At 44.6% G+C, this 17,460-nt stretch overlaps 1 protein-coding gene across 8 annotated transcripts in view; it reads left to right on the top strand.

Moving 5' to 3' along the window:
- The window catches only part of FARP1 (FERM, ARH/RhoGEF and pleckstrin domain protein 1), a 303,757-nt gene that overhangs the window by 187,495 nt on the left and 98,802 nt on the right, over positions 1–17,460 (top strand). For 6 of the 8 annotated variants that reach the window (XM_045376837.2, XM_065533409.2, XM_065533408.2 and 3 more), the window contains one exon: positions 9,055–9,159. The exons of the other annotated variants lie outside the window; for them this stretch is intronic. In XM_045376837.2, the coding sequence (XP_045232772.2) occupies positions 9,055–9,159 (105 nt within the window). The remainder of the gene's footprint in view (positions 1–9,054; positions 9,160–17,460) is intronic. 8 annotated transcript variants of the gene reach the window in all.

Consider the following 17,460-nt stretch of genomic DNA (forward strand, 5'->3'; position numbering starts at 1 on the left):
ACACACCTTTGGGGTTGGGAAGTGGGACCTCCTTCCAGTGTCAACTCATCCTCTGTCATTCAGTCTGTAAATTTCCATTTCCCTTCACCATCACGGTGGCAGCAATAATAAAGACTGTGTGTCATGTGCCAGGCCTTTTGCTAGGTACTTTGTGGTCATGGTTTCATTGAATTCTCACATTAGTCTTAAAAGGGAGATAATAATAGCATAAAATAGCATCTCTAGCCCTTTCATGACTCGTGTGCTGTGGACTAAATTGTACTCCCCACCCTAATTAATTTCTTGATGCGCTACCTACCATGTGACCGTATTTGGAGTAAGGAAGTACAGTAATTAAGGTAAAATAAGGTCATGAGGATGGAGCTCTGATCTGATAGAACTAGTGACCTTAGGAGAAGAGATACCAGAGAGCTCTCACTTGCTCTCACTCAGCCATGTGAGGACACAATGAGAAGGCAGCCATCTGCAAGCCAGGCAGGGAGCCCTCAGAGAACCAGATCAGCTCATACCTTGAGTGTAGACTTCACACCCTCCAGAACTGTGAAAACATCAATTTCTGTTGTTTAAGCCACCCAGTGCATAGTGTTTGGTTATGTCCACCTGGGCAGACTAAGTCATCATGTTTCCATCTGAGTTTACCTAGCAAACTCCTACTCATCCTTCAAGACCCATTCAAATGGGCTACTTCTAAAACACATGAGGTACTCCACTCTCAAAGAACACCACCATCAGGGAGAATAGCCAGTTGCTCTATTCTCTGACTTTCTATGGCTTTTTGCTAGTTCCTCTAATGTGCCACTTACCATGTACTCCAATTTAGCTGGTTATTTTTGTACATCATCGATGGAATTAGTCCATTTTCACTCTGCGAATAAAGACATACTTGAGACTGGGTAATTTATACAGGAAAGGGGCTTAATGGACCCACAGTTCCACATGGCTGGGGAGGCCTTACAATCATGGCAGAAGGCAAGGAGGAGTAAGTCATGTCTTACATGGATGGCAGCAGGCAAAGAGAGAGCTTGTGCAGAAAAACTTCTCCTTATAAAACCATCAGACCTGGTGAGACTTACTATCACGAGAACAGCATGGGAAAGACCTGCTCCCATGATTCAGTCACCTCCCACAGGGTTCCTCCCACAGCACATGGGAACTGTAGGAGCTACTATTCAAGATGAGATTTGGGTGGGGACACAGCCAAACCGTATCACTGACCCAAAGAGAGATGCTCATCTTCTTGCTTTCCTTTCTCTCTGCTTAACATAGTGACTGCACACTGCAACTTGCTCGATAAATATACCCCAGCCCCCTCAAGCCGTCATAGTTATTAATACGTCTGCCCACCTGGTCAAAATCTACCAAAAGGCTATAGGAAAATCTGTGACGTTGTGATTGGGTAGAGGGTTGATGGATTATGGGATTTTGAACAATATTCTGATAGGTATCAGTCATAGGGAGAAGGGCACAAGGCCTTCGAGAGCAGCCATTCCCTTCTGCTGAGTGAGAGCATGCCTTGGTTGTCATAGTTACGCTAATCCCAAAACAGCAAAAATAAAACACTTCCCGAAATGGCTCTCTGTAACACCAGGAGATGCAAACCTTGTAAACCTGGTCAAACATGATCGAGTTCTGTCTATGAGATAATTTCCACAAGGCAGTACTTTAGCTTTCTCAGGTAGGGAATTAATTGATTTAGACGATTTAATGTGGTAGGGAGAGGGAGAGGGAGAATATACTCCCAGCCTACAGAAGGAATGGTGTCTTTATTCTTTTAGAAAAGAAAACAAAAAATACTCCTGTTTAAAACTTTGTTATAGAAATGACCTGAAGACATAGAAATGTTGTTGTTGTTTTTGTTTTTTGTTTGTTTGTTTGTTTGTTTTGAGACGGGGAGTCTTGCTCTGTCGCCCAGGCTGGAGTGCAGTTGCGTAATCTTGGCTCACTGCAACCTCTGCCTCCCAGGTGCAAGCAATTCTCCTGCTTTAGCCTCCCAAGTAGCTGGGACTGTACAAGCAGCGCGCGCCATCCTGCCCAGATAATTCTTTTGTATTTTTAGTAGAGATGGGGTTTCGCCATGTTGGCCAGACTGGTCTCGAACTCCTGACCTCAGGTAATTTACCTGCCTTGGCCTCCCAAAGTGCTGGGATTACATGTGTGAGCCACCGTGCCCGGCCTAGAAATGTTTTAAAGTCACAATAAACTGGAGCAACTTTGAGTCACAATTTGTAATAGCTTGAAGCGCTGTGTGAACATGCGTGCTGTTTAGTATTCAGTGCGTACTTGCCAGGCTTTCCCCACGAATGTAAACCTCCTCCTAAATTTAATGTTAGAGGCTCCAGTGAAAAGCCAATTGAGGACGGAGAAGGCAACAGGGACACAGAGTGTGGAGCCAGCCAACTGGTTTGTGCACTAGATTAAAATTCAGCTGCCTTTTGGAGCATCATTTTAAAAATAAGGGACAAAAATTTGATTATGTAGTTCACGAATTGCTGGTTTGTTATCCAAAATAGAACATTAGAATGAATATTTGGCCTCTTATAAGGAGAACACTTCAGGAATATTATGATCGAGACTGGTAGTGAACGGGGTGGTTGCTTAGAGCTGATGGGAGCCTTAGAGGTCTGCCCCTACCCCCAGCACAAACCCTTGAGGACATCATAAACAGTCATTTGGGCCAGGTACAGTGGCTGACACCTATAATCCTAGCACTTTGGGAGGCCGAGGCAGGATGATCGCCTGAGCTCAGGAGTTTGAGACCAGCCTGGGCAACATAGCAAACCTCGTCTCTACTAAAAATAAAAAATTAGCCAGACACGGTGGTGCACTCCTATAGTCCCAGCTTCTTGGGAGGCTGAGGTGGGAAGATTGTTTGAGCACAGAGATTGAGGTTGCAGTGAGCTACAATGGTGCCACTGCACTCCAGCCAAGGTGACGCAATACGCTGTCTCCAAAAAAAGCTTGAATAACAGAAATAATTTTTTTCAAAAACAACAAAACATTCATTTGTCATCAGATCCCTTTCATATTAAACCATTACTCACATATATAGGTTTTCAAATGATGCCTAGATAAGTGGGTTTTCCTTCCTTGTATATAATAGTCTGTGTCGCCGTGTGTGTGTGTGTGTGTGTGTGTGTTGAAGTAAGTTAACCTTTAAAAAAAATACTTTTACTGATGAATTTTCTACAGGGCCTTTTTTCTTGAGTTCTGTCAGTTTAATCTGTGCTGTTTCTACCTTTTCCCCATTCAAGCTTTACTGACTTGTTTACAGGTTTGGTTTTTTAGTTAATAAAAGGCTAGTGGATTTGTGGCTGTTGAATCTCATCGTTGGCTTTCAGTACAAAGCCTGCCCCAAATGCATAATTTGCCATTATTTCCAAAGATGTTCAGTTTCTTCCTTTTTTGCCAAACATATAAAAAGAGCTATTTGTGTAAAGAAATATTAGCAAATATTTAGTGCATACACGTGGATATTCACCCATTTTCCTCATGTGATGAGATCCTACCCCATAGTATTTTTCTAAGATCTCATGTAAAGAAAATAGATTCTTTATTTTCTTATTTTTAAAAGTAATGTTAACAGATTGCATTGTGAATAACTGTTTTCAGTTGTTTATAGATGTGAGCCCCATTCCTCAACTACTTTTTCTCCCTTCTGCATTTTTAAAATTGTGGTGAAACACCTGTAACAAAATATACTGTTTTTACATGTGTAGTTCAGGGGCATTAAGTACGTTCACTCAGGGGCACTAAGTACATTAAGTCCATTCACACTGTTGTGCAATTATCACCACCAGCCATCTCCAGAACTCTTCCTACCTTGCAAAACTGAAGCTCTGATCCCGGTAATCACTGACTCCCCGTTCCCCCTCCCCAAAGCCCCTGGCAACCCCCCCATCCTACTTTCTGTCTCTGAATTTGCCTGCTGTGGGTACCTCATTGAAGTGGAATCATCCAATATTTGTCCTTTGATTACTGGCTCATTTCACTTAGAATAGTGTCCGTAAGTTTCATTCATGGTGTAGCGTGTTCCTGAATCTTGTTTTCTTTTTTCCCGAAGGCTGCATCGTCCTCCACTGTGTGTAATTGTCCTCCTCATACTGTTGATCCACTCATTCAGCAGTGGACACCTGGATTGCTTCTAGCTTTTGGCTATTGTGAATAATTCTTCTGTGAACGTGGATTTACAAAACCCTGCTTTCAGTTATTTTCGTTGTATACTCAGAAGTGGGATTGCTGTATCCTAGGATAAGACTATTTTCATTATTTTGAGAAACTGCCATACTGTTTTACCATAGTGGCTGCACCATTTTGCATTCTGGGATGTGACGTGGAACAGAATGCGCTTCAGAGTGAAGTTCAAAATCTCACTGGGAAGTACAGAGAAATTATGCTGCAGGCTGATGAAGTAAAAGTATTATAGGAACAAAAGGAAGAATCATTTTCTTAGTGAAATACAAGCTGTTTCTCTGCCTCTCTTCTCCGAGAAGCTTCCTCAGAAGCAGGCTTTAACCTGGTGTGCGTTGACACCCTTAGATAGTTCAGGACCAAGTCCTAAAAGAAAGGGAGAGGAAGTCCTCGACCATCAGGGTATCTTTATGCCTGGAAGCGCTTTAGGCTCAGCTGCCCGCTACACATTGGGGTGTTAATGCACAGTTCATGTAGCACATTTGTATTCGTCCATTCTCACAGTGCTATAAAGAACCACCTGAGATTGGGTAATTTATGTAGAAAAGAGGTTTACTTGACTCACAGTTCTACAGGCTGTTCAGGAAGTGTGGCTGGGAGGCCTCAGGAAACTTACAGTCATGGCAGAAGGTGAAGGAGAATAAGCCTGTTTTACCATGGTGAGCAGGAGAGAGAGAGAGAACAAAGTGGGAGGTGCCACACACTTTTAAACCATCAGATCTCATGAGAACTCCTCACTGTCAGGAGAACAGCAAGGGGGAAATCTGCCCCCATGATCCAGCTACCCGCCACCAGGTCCCTCCCCCAACATTGGGAATTACAATTCAACATGAGATTTGGGTGGGGACACAGAGCCAAACCATATCACCATTGTAGTGCCATTTACCCATGCCGTTGTCATGTAGTGGGTGCATTTAAGCCCTTGTAAATTCCAGTGATGTTACATACAGGAGTGCCCTTACAACCGTAGATATAGCCAGCATTCACAGGGGAATTCGCATAATGCTTTATGGACATCTATTTTACAGATGAATTTTAGAAGCTATAAAGATATTATTGAAATGATAAGTTGACATCACCCTATGAAAAATTTGGTGCCAAAGAAAAGTCATTTTCTATAAACATTTGCATAAAATAATAAATTTTAACAATTTTAAGGATCGACTTGCCATTTATTAGCTAGATCCTAAGTCTCTACTGCAAACCCGTGACAAGCAGCTAGTTAATCATCATTGCTTCACTTGTCTCTGACAGGCCCTAAGGAGTGTGCAGTGCTGTGGCAGCAAGGCTGCAGGTTCTAGGACTCAACACGCCCTCATATTATCACCAAAAGCACTCCAAACATGCACAGAAACCGCTGCTGACGCCATGAAGTACCCAGTGTAGAGGCTAACTCTCCCTGTCCCCTCTTCTAAAGTGCTCAGTTTAACACCATGTGCATAAAGACATCCATTATATATTAGGTTTTTTTGTTTAAAACTTTTTAAGATTTCTAGTATTGAATTATTAAGTCTCATTGACTCTGTAAATCTAGATGAAGTTGTCAAATTCCCTTAGTTCCAGGAATTCTTTGGGAAACGTGAGTGCTTGCCAGCTGGTCAGATGATTGGTGGTTTATTTTCATCACAAATAGGAAATGTTAAGAGTTATGAGAATAAAGGTTCTGAAGCTGGAATGTGTTTTTCCTTAAAAGAAAATCTTACAGTATGGGAATTCTTCCACAAGTTCTTATTCTTTGGTCCATTTTTTATGACATTCTTTTTTTTCCAGGCTGGAGTGCAGTGGTGTGATCTCAGCTCACTGCAACCTCCGCCTTCTGGGTTCAAGCAATTCTCCTGCCTCAGCCTCCTGAGTAGCTGGGATTACAGGCACCCGCCACCATACCTGGCTAATTTTTGTATTTTTAGTAGAGATGGAGTTTCACCATGTTGGCCAGGCTGGTCTCGAACTCCTGACCGCAAATCATCCACCCGCCTCGGCCTCCCAGAGTGCTGGGATTACAGGCATGAGCCACTGTACCTAGCCTATAATGTTCTTATTAATGTCTGCAGATGTTATTGGAGTGAGACGTGGGAGCCCGAATAAGTTGCTGTGCATAAGTTAACCATGCAGCTCTTGGCAGCTGGTGTGGGGACTCAGACCCAAGATTAGGGACTGGAATGGAGCAGCTCATCGCTCCCTACATCAACCGAGCTGGGAAAAGCTAGTCTGACCCTGTGCTGTAGCAAAGCAGTGGAAGATAAGATTGGTGACCAGTGTTCCACTGTGCTCTCCTGACTGTTTCCTCTGGATAAGCCGCCTGCAGAAGAGGAGAGCTTGGCAGGCAACAATAGGGGTTCCACACAATCACATGTGACTCCTGACATTCCTGCAGGTGACATGACTCTGCCAATGTCAGGCATTTAAGATCTAGAGCCTGGCGAGTTTGGGATCATCTGTGGAGAATGTGTATCTTCTGGATTGCAGTGAGCGCTAGTGTGGGGGTGTAAAGTGTTATCTGTTTAAAAAAAGTGCTTAATGTTGAACATCAAGCAGCATCTTTCTTGGCTTCTCTGTTCATGCTGGTACAGACTCATGGACATGCCCATCCGTTTACTTGGTGGGCTTTGACTCCTGCTATCACTCAGTCACCTGGGTTACTAATTGGTTCCTAAAATGCTCTGTTCTCAGGGAAGAGGTGAGAAGTATAAAACAAGTAACTGTGGGCTGAGTGCAGTGGCTCACACCTATAATCCCAGCACTTTGGGAGGCTGAGGTGAGCTGATAATGAGGTCAGGCTGATAACTGTGAATGGCAATGTCATTAAAGCATTTGTCTCCCAAGATTTGATCTATATGGTGGAATTGATCCATTTTACTATAAGTCACTGGGAATGTACATAATGAAGATAAACTGAGGCATGTGATTCTAAGCTCTTTAGGATAGAACGTGGGTTCTTATATATAATATTCCCTTTCCCTATAGATCCAGCATATAGAAAATGCATGAATAGTATGGATTTCAGCAGACAGTGATTGATTGCCAGGTGCTGTGCTAGGCAATAAGAATACAAAAATGAAGAAGTGACCTGATATTACTTGGGGACATAGACACATAGATACTAAACCATCTATAATACAGTGGAATGGATACCTTTTATTGATTTGTTCATTCATTTCAACAAAATTGGTTGGTCTTTAGGCATTGTGGATACAGGGATGAAAAAATATGGCGTTTCCCTTCAATGTGGGTATAGTCTCGATGAGATACTGCACAGAGTGCTACAGGAATATAGAGAAGAAAACCATCCATGTCATATCTGTGGACAAGGAGAGAGGCACAGGAACAGGGCTTTGACTGTCACAAAAAAGACCTGGGGTCATGAGTTGAAAACTTAATGTCCACATAAAACCTGTCCAGAAATATTTATAACACCTGTGTTCATAATTGTCAAAACTGGAAGCAACCAAAATGTCCTTCAGTAGGTGAACAAACTGTATTACATCCAGACAGTGGAATATTATTCCACAGTAAAAATAAACAAACTGGCTAGGTGCGGCAGCTCGTACCTGTAATCCTAGAACTTTGGGAGACTGAGGCAGGTAGATCACCTGAAGTCAGGAGTTCGAGACCAGTCTGGCCAACATGGTGAAACCCCGTCTCTACTAAAAATACAAAAAAATTAGCTGGGCATGGTGGCAGGTGCCTGTAATCCCAGCTACTTAGGAGGCTGAGGTAGGAGAATCGCTTGAACCTGGGAGGCTGAGGTTGTAGTGAGCTGAGATCGTACCATTGCAGTCCAGCCTGGGTGACAAAAGCAAGACTCTGTCTCAATAAATAAATAAACTACCAAGTCATAAAAAGACATGGAGGGGGCAGGGCACGGCGGCTCATGCCTGTAATCCCAGCATTTTGGGAGGCTGAGGAAGGTGGATCACCTGAGGTTGGGAGTTTGAGACCAGCTTGACCAACATGGAGAAACCCTATCTCTACTAAAAATATAAAATTAGCTTGGCATGGTGGTGCATGCCTGTAATCCCAGCTACTCGGGAGGCTGAGGCAGGAGAATCATTTGAACCTAGGAGGCGGAGGTTGCAGTGAGCTGAGATTGCACCATTGCACTCCAGCCTAGGCAATAAAAGCAAACTCTGTCTCAAAAAAAAAAAAGACACAGAAGGACCTTACATGCATATTACTGAATGAAAGAAGGCAGTCTGCAAAGGCTACATACTGTATGAGTCCAGCTAGATGACATTCTGGGAAAGGCAAACTATAAAGACAGTAAGATCAGTGGTCGCCAGGGATTAGGAAGGAGGGAGGGAGGGAGGAATAGCTGGAACACAGAGGATTTTTAGTGTGAAATTCATATAATGCAGTGAAACTATTCTGTATGATACTGTAATGCAGACAGGTCACAACACATTTGTCATAGAACTTTACAGCACACAGAGTGAGCCTTATGTGAGCTATGGAGTGTGAATGATGATACTGTATCAATATTGGCTCCCCGACAGTAGCAAATCTCTACCACTAATGTTAATAACAGAGGACACTGTGTGGTGGGAAGAAGTTTTTGCTCAACTTTTTGTTAACCTAAAAGTACTCTAAAAAAAAATAGTCAATTAATTGAATAAGGAGGGAGGAGTGATGCCTGGGATTGGATTGGGAAGAAAATGCTGAGAGATTTGCATCCAATTATGGGAACAGCAGGTGCTGAGATACGGAGGTGTAGACGGGGCTGGTGTTGAGGGTGTCACGGAGGTGGGCGGTGGCAAGCTGTGAAGGACCCATAGACTTAGGAATCCAGAGGTTTCCTGCAGCCAGGAGCTGTGGTTTGTTTTCATCCCTGCCTGCTTCAGGGATAACCCCTGTTGTTTCTGCTCACAGCAAAGAGCTCCTGGGAAGGTGCTGCTGGATGCAGTTTGCAACCACCTCAACCTCGTGGAAGGTGACTATTTTGGCCTCGAGTTTCCTGATCACAAAAAGATCACGGTAGGTGATGTCAACTTAATGTTGCTGTTTTACCATCTGTTCATCTTGGTGGGGGGCTGGGCAGGGGTGGTGAAATAATTGGTGATTTTCTGTGGTCCATGCAGGAAGCCCTCATTAATATGTTTTATAATAAAAGTATTCGTGCCTATGATTAGCAAGTTCAAAGAAGGTACACAGTGATGGCTGCCCTCCCACCTCTGCCCCCAGGAGCTGTTATCTCGTGAACACACACGTTTGAGTATATTTCTGATAAATTCTGTGTAGATGCATATGCAAACATATATCTTTGAAATACACAAATGTGAGGAAATAGTATAGCACCCTCTGCTTTCCCTCCCTGCTCAAGGGAAATCTTTCCTTTTTAGCACATGGAGTCCATTTCCTTCTTTTTCATGACTGCATGCCATTCCACCAGAGGGACATGTCTCATTTACAGCTTCCATTGTAACTGATGGGATGCTTCGCTCTTTTCAGTTTTTTGCTATTATAGATATGGCCCCAGTGAACTGAGTACGTTTGTGTTTGTGCTCATAGCTAACTGTTCAGTAGTTCAAATCCAATGGCGCGGATTTACCCACTTAATGGGTACGATCATTTTAAGGTTGTTAAATATGTCAGATTGTTCTGGATAAAGGTTGCACCGAATTGAATCCAAAATGTAGAGCATAGCTTCCTCGTATTTTTGTCTCTTTGGGTTGATGGCACTTGCTTAAGCCTATATCTGAAGCTACCTTTTATTAGGCACCTTTTGGAGCTATAAGTTCATTGGCTATGCTTTTATTCTTTGATTCTATGCATACTGAGTTCCTGGAACTTCTACTAGTCCCTGCACGGTAGATTGAGTAGTGAATGAGACACGGGGAATTTATCAGCCCGGTGGGGAGCCGTGCAGATATAGGATGCGTGACAGGTTCTCCCCGGAGAGCAGTGGTGTTGGGCAGTGGGGGCGACAGACACCATTTGAGTTCAGGAGATCCTTCTGCAAACCTGCATCCTGGGAGACCAGCAGGACTTGCTCTAATAGAAAGAATGTACCAGAGAGATGAGGCACCCCACGTACAAAAACCAGAAAGCAAGTGAGTTATTCAGCAGCCTGCAGAGAAGGCCAGAGTTGAGGGGGACAGAAGGGCAGTGGTAAAGGCAGTGAGAGAAGGAAGGTTGGAAGCCCAGCAGGGAGCTGTATGGTGAAGGGCTTTCTATGCCATTACAGTCAGGAGAAATAAGCCATATATGCAATTGTAACTTTTCTAGCATTATGTTGAAAAGGTCAAACAGCCAGGTGAAATTTATGTTACAAATGTGTTATTTAACCTCCTATATCCAGAAACATTATCGTTTGAACACACAGTCTAAATAATTGCGAATGAGATATTTTCATGCTGTCTGTTTTGTCTGTGAAGTATTCGAATCTGGTGTGTATTTGACACCTCAGCACCTCTCAGTTGAGATGAGCCATGTTTCAAGTACTCAGTCATCACATGTGGACAAGGGCTTTGTATCGGCCCTCACAGTTCTATACCCAAACTATTGTGTTTGAGAAGCTGTTAATGCATTTAAAAGAGCGTGTGATATGACCTGATTTCTGGTTTAGAAAGAGAACTGTAGGCAGATTGGAATACGACCAGACTGGAGTCAAGAAAGCCATTAGGTTCTAGTGATGAGTCTGGTTGGAGATGGTGCTGGCTACAAGTAAGGGAGAGTTGAGGGGCCGGCAGGAGCTGGATGGATTCCAGAGGTTGGGGTTGGGGGCAGTAGGAGAGGATCTGGTTGAATGAATACACTTGTGGAGAAGGTGGAGAAGAGGGCTTGTAGTGGCCCAGGTTTCCAGCTTTGCCATCTGGGTGAACAGTAGTGTCCATCCCTGGGGAAGACCATACCCGGGGTGAAGATGAGTCCCATTCCAGCTTGAGGAGGCAGGGGCATCCGTGGCATTCAGTGGAGGCATCCAGCAAGCAGGGCCAGAAGGTGTATTTCCTAGAGCACAGGAAAGAGATCTGGGTGGAAAGTTGGATTCAAGAATCTTATGATTATTATGAATGTCTGTCGAAGCTCTGAAATGGGATGAGAACATTCATTGTGAAGAGAAGGTGGCCACAGGTGGGACGGCAGCATCTGAAGGAAGAACCCTCAGAGGCAGTGCAGGTCGAGCCTGGCTCCGAGAGGAGCCGGTGGCAAATGAGCGGATCTGTCACGGGCCTAAAACTGAGAGCAAGTTGTATTTTCTCAATTTATTCCCACCTCCAAACACTCTGTCGCTTTCTAGTTTGTACTTCAAATCCAAGCTTCCCTGACTCCCAGCCCTTTTTACAGTGTGGCATATGACCACAGACCTGCCAAATCTCATTCTACCTTCTCCTATTCCTATTCAGCTAACAATTATTTTGTTCTTACACCGTGTCTGGCATCAGACTTCACACGAAAGATGAGATAAAGTGGCAACTAGCAAGAAGTAGTTGCGGTTTCCATTCACTAGGCACACACAGCTTCTTAAGAGAGTCCAGGAAACAATTCCAGCAAGTTCCTCAAGTCCAGGAAAATATTCCAGCAAGTTCTGTGGAATATTGTTTCATGCTCTTATTTCATGGTAAAATAATGATTCTCAAAACACCTGAAGATACCGTTATCTCGTTATTTCTAACAACCCCGTTCTGTGCCTGCCTGAATTCCTTTAAGCTCCTGATGGCTTTCCTGACTCCAATCTTGTCCAATTCCAGTCCTGCAGGAGCTGTTTGTCTAAACCAGAAATCAGCAGCAGTGTTTAGGCCTCATCGCTGAGTGCGCTAAGATTCTGAGAATTTCCCCATGTCTGTATCTACCAATTAGCTAATGGCACAGCTAAAATTCTGTGTTCTTCTGGCTGCAAGTTTAGTGTCTCTTATTAACCGTAGGTGCTTCTCTTGCTAGAATTTGTAAGTCTGTTGTTCTAGGTATCGGGCAGGGCTGCCTTCTTTCAAGTCGTTACCAGGCTTGATTTTTATGATTTCACTCCATTCTTACAATATTGTTTAGGAATGTATTCAACTGCAAAATAAAACCCACTGTTGATGACTTAAATACGTAAGTGTTTATTTGTTACATGTCACACAAAAGCCGCCGCATGAGTACTTCCTATGTGCTGGAGTGTTCTAGTCCCTGTGGGTGCAGCAGCACACATGACCCACATCCTACAGCAGGGGTCACACCTTCTTTGTAAAGGGCCTGATAGTGCTGAACGCCTTACAGACCATGCAGTCTCTGCTGCAACTATTCGAATCTCCCCTTATCGTGCAAAAGCAGCCATAGATGATATGTGAATGAATACGTGTCTTTGTTCCAGCAGAACTTCATATAACAGGAAGCCGTAGTAGGCCAACACATGCTCTAGAGAGTGGAAACTGCCAGGCACCGTGCTAGGTTCACATACAGTGTTTCATTTATTCCTGCAACGGCGCATTATATCCCCTTTTTCTGATGAGGAAGTTAAGCCTTAAAGAGGTTAAGTCGTTCTCCTAGAGGCACATAGCAAAGAAATGGGATTGAAGCTCGGATCTTTAGAAGCACCTGCTCTCAGTCATCATCTTGTTCTGACCATGTCACTAAACTGACTTGACTCTGTCAATTACAGAATTCCAACCTGAGCTAATTGCTTTGTTGTTGTTGTTGTTGTTTTTAAGACAGAGTCTTGTTCTGTCGCCCAGGCTGGAGTGCAGTGGTGCGAGATTGGCTGACGGCAATCTCTGCCTCCTGAGTTCAAGCGATTCTCGTGCCTCAACCTCCCAAGTAGCTGCGATTACAGGTGCCCACTGCCATGCCCAGCTAATTTTTGTATTTTCGTTAGAGATGGGATTTCACCATGTTGGCCAGACTGGTCTTGAACTCCTGACCTCAGGTGATCTGCCTGCCTCAATTTTTAAAAGTTCTTTTGAGGCCGGGTGTGGTGGCTCATGCCTGTAATCCCAGCACTTTGGGAGGCTAAGGCAGGAGGATCACTTAAGGTCAGGAGTTTGATACCAGCCTGGCCAACATAGTGAAACCCCGTCTCTACTAAAAATACAAAAACTAGCTGGGTGAGGTGGCGCATGCCTGTGGTCCCAGTGACTCAGGAGGCTGAGGCAGGAGATTCGCCTGAACCCAGGAGGCAGAGGTTGCAGTGAGCTGAGATCGTTCCACTGCGCTCCAGTTTGGGCGACAGAGTGAGACTCCATCTCAAAAAAAGAAAAAGTTCTTTTGACAGAATCGATCTGTGGTAATCGAGGGGATGCCATAAATGACCAGAAGAGTTATAGGGATTGCTGCCAGGGTCTTGGTTATGTTCTCTCCCTTGATCTGGATGCTGGTTCCGTGGATACAATCAGTTTATAAAAATCCAGTGAGCTCTGCCTTACAACATGTGACATCTATAACTTCAATAATAGTTATAGATCCAAATGCAATGAAAGTTCCAAAATGGGCCGGGCGCGGTGGCTCACGCCTGTAATCCCAGCACTTTGGGAGGCCGAGACAGGCGGATCGTGAGGTCAGGAGATCGAGACCATCCTGGCTAACACGGTGAAACCCCGTCTCTACTAAAAATACAAAAATTAGCCAGTCGCGGTGGCGGGCGCCTGTAGTCCCAGCTACACGGGAGGCTGAGGCAGGAGAATGGCGTGAACCCGGGAGGCAGAGCTTGCAGTGAGAGGAGATCACGCCACTGCACTGCAGCCTGGGCGACAGAGTGAGAGATTCTGTCTCAAAAAAAAAAAAAAAAAAAGTTCCAAAATGCAGTGAAAGCACACAGTAGCAGAAATGATGACCAACAGGTCATCTGACGGAATCTATTTTGGAAGGGCCACAGGCCAGTCTTGCTTGTATGGACTGAGGGAGAGCATCTCACCTTGTGAGAATCTCAAGCACCACCTGGATTTTTCCCCTCCGCCCCAGACACCGTTGCTTGATGATGCCTCTTAGCATGCAGCCCAGTGTCTGGGATCCACTAAACTGGTCCAAAAGCATTATTTACGGAAACTTGTTACCATCCTTATTTTCTTTGTTATTATTTTTTAAATTGTGGTCAAAAACAAGTAACACAAAATGTATCATCGTAACCATTGGTAAGTGTGTAGTTCAGGAGTGTTAACTACATTTACTTTGTTGTAGGGCAGATCTCTAGAATTTTTTTTATCTTGTGAAATGGAAACTCTACACCCATTGAACAACTCCCCAGATCCCCTTCCCCAGCCCCTGTTCTACTTTCTGTTACTGAGTCTGTCTACTTTAGACACCTCGTCAGGTAAGTGGAATCGTGTGGTCTTTGTCTTTTCATGACTGGCTTATCTCACTCAGCATAATGTCCTCGAGGTTCATCTGTGCGGTCGCATGCAACAAGATTTCCCTCGGTTTTAAGGCCGAATACCATTTCCATTGTGTGTATTCACCACGTCTCCAGTATCCATTCCTCCATGGATGGACTCTTAGATTGCCGTCACCTCTGGGCCATTGTGAGCCATGCTGCAATGAACGTGGGTGTGCCATCACTGTTATTTTTTAATACCACCATTGTGACTATCACCTCGGCCAGTCTTCATTTAGGAGACCGTGCACCCATCTTCCAACCTGAGAAAAAGCGTGGTTGGTTTCAGAATGCCCAATGATCGGGCTGTAATGACTGGGTTCACCCATTTCTCTGTGTGTGATGCGTGGGAAACGAGTTTCCCCAAAGCACCTGGCATGTCAGGTTGTGAGTCCTTGTCTCTAGGCGATAAGTTGTTGAATTTAGGCAGCTTGAATTTCTGCCCAGCCTTCTGTCTTTCTTCTCATCGTTTCTGTCTTGTAAATACCCAAGTCAGAGGCTTATTCATAGTAAGGATGTGAAGGAGTTTAAGGGGAAAATAAGTGTTTTTCATAGTCTAAGATGTGTTTCTCAAGATGGTAAATAAACTAGCTATCATTATGAAATAATTATGTTCTACTCTTAATTAGACTTGTCCCAAGGCTCGTCAATTAAAAGAGTTGATTGATTGCAGTGTTGACACGCAAGCTTGGCTTGCTCCTGCCCTTGGCTTTGTCCTGCTCTTGCTCTTGTCCAGCACTATCCCTAAAGGATCTCTCCAAGGAACAGAAAAGTGTTTTAATCAGCTGTTTAAAAGTATAGATTGAGCTTTCCATGGCAGAAACACTATTGATCATCGGAACCAAGACCCTGTGCTTAATACGGCTGCTAATTGGCACATAAAGTCTGAAGGCTGGGAAAGGGCCAGAAAGCCATTAGATTGCCATGGGGCAAGCTTCGGGAGCTAGCCAGGGGATTCCCTGGAAACGAACTTCACAGGATTCTTGCTAAAACTGGACACGGAAGCCAGAGGCTGAGGCCTCATGGAGAAGAAGAGCCTGGCTGAAGTTCAGGCCTGGTGAGAGCCTTTGTTACACTCAGCTCTGTCTTCACAGAGCAGAAGCATCCATAGACGTGAAATGAATGGACGTGGCTGTGTTCCAGTACAACTTTATTTATGGGCACAGAGATTTGGCTTTCATATAGTTTTCACATATCACGAAATGTGATTCTTTTAATTTTTTTTTAACCACTGAAAAATGTAAAAGCCAATCTCTGCTTCGGACCTGTGCCAGAACAGGCAGTAGGCTGGCCGGATTTGGCCCATGTGCCGTAGTTTGCCAGTCACTGTGGTAGGTATTTTATCATCCACATTTTACAGTGAGCAAATCCAGAGAAGTAAGGTGCCCAATCCTTAACAATGAAGTGTGTAACCGGGATCCCCACAGAGCCTCTCTTAGCCAAAGCTCACATTCTGTATGTCGCACGTGGCTGCCTGTCCTCGGATCTCCTGTCTGAAAGAGCTGCACAGACCGTAACAGCAGAGATAGTTGTACATGGAAGATTTATTTCATTGGCCTATTGAGGCTAGCTGGAAAAGCTCTGCATTGTGGCTTGTAAACCTGTTTAAACATTTGCTTTGTCATTTAGCTGCTAGGTGGATTCTTGCTTGATTTTGCACTTCATCTGAGAAATGGTAGGAATAAATGACCATTTTACAAGGTTATTATGAGGGCTAATCAGATACTTACAATGATGAGCCCAGCAGGTCTCATGAGCACATAGTAGGCACTCAGGTATCTGTTGTATTTCATTTTTGCAGTCTAACTCAGAAACCAATGAAGCCAGCCCACCACTCTTTTATCAAAATGACATTGCGGCTGGGTGGGTGACTCATGCCTGTAATCTCAGCACTTTGGGAGGCCAAGGCAGGCGGATCACTTGAGGTCAGGAGATTGACACCAGCCTGGCCAACATGGCGAAACCCCGTCTCTACTAAAAATACAAAAATTAGCCAGTGTGGTGGCACGCGTCTGTAGTCACAGTTACTTGGGAGGGTGTGGCAGGAGAATCACTTGAACCCAGGAGGCAGAGGTTGCAGTGAGCCGAGATCGTACCACTGCACTCCAACCTGGCAACAGAGCGAGACTCCGTCTCAAAACAAAACAAAACAAAACAAAAGACATTGCTCACTGGCCTGATAAAAACAATTCTAGTTTCTTATAAATAAATACTGGTGAAGCTCCAGGAAGAAGATTGGCACCTTGTCGTTCATTTTCTGTCCTCCATGCTAGGAGAAAAGCTTTGTCAATCGTGGGCCTGCTTTTGAGGGACAGGAGGTCATGGAAACTGCGGCTCCCGGGGATGACAGGCATTCCTTGCTGGAGGTTTCCAGACCCTGCTGGAGTCAGACACACCTCCTTCATCTGTGCTTAGCCGCAGCCTCTGCCCTCGCCTCTTCCTGGGGGGTCTGAGGACCTCCGAGGTGAGGAGGAGCTTTTTGAGGAACATGGCAGGTGTAAAGGATGAAGAATGTCGCGGGATCGAGGACAGTCTGCAGGTGTGGGAAGCCAGCAGAGGTGAGGTTGTACAGCGGCTCGGTCACCCTGAGGGACAGCACCATCTGATGGTGACTGTGTTGACAGGCAGGTCCCTAGGGGAGTCAAAGCTCCCCTCAAGCAGAGAGTCTGGGAGGACAGGTCCCTGGGAAAATACAGCCATGGGGGATGCTCCAGCTCTCAAGTGTGAAGGAGAATAACTGATTTGGGGGATTTGGGGGTGTTTGTTTAATTAATAGATTTAATATTTATATTGCAGTTTTAAGTTGACAACAAAATTGAGCCAAAAGTACAGAGGTTCCTATATGCTGCTCCCACTCTGTCTGTACATACAGTGTCCTCCATTACTGACACTGAGCCTTAGGTGTGGCCCATCCTCACTGATGGGCCAGTGTCAATCCATTATCAGTCATTCACTGCAGTCCAAACTTGACATGAGGCTTCACTCTTGTGGTT

The sequence above is a fragment of the Macaca fascicularis genome, chromosome 17, assembly GCF_037993035.2.
Source record: "Macaca fascicularis isolate 582-1 chromosome 17, T2T-MFA8v1.1".
Classification (NCBI taxonomy): Eukaryota; Metazoa; Chordata; class Mammalia; order Primates; family Cercopithecidae; genus Macaca; species Macaca fascicularis.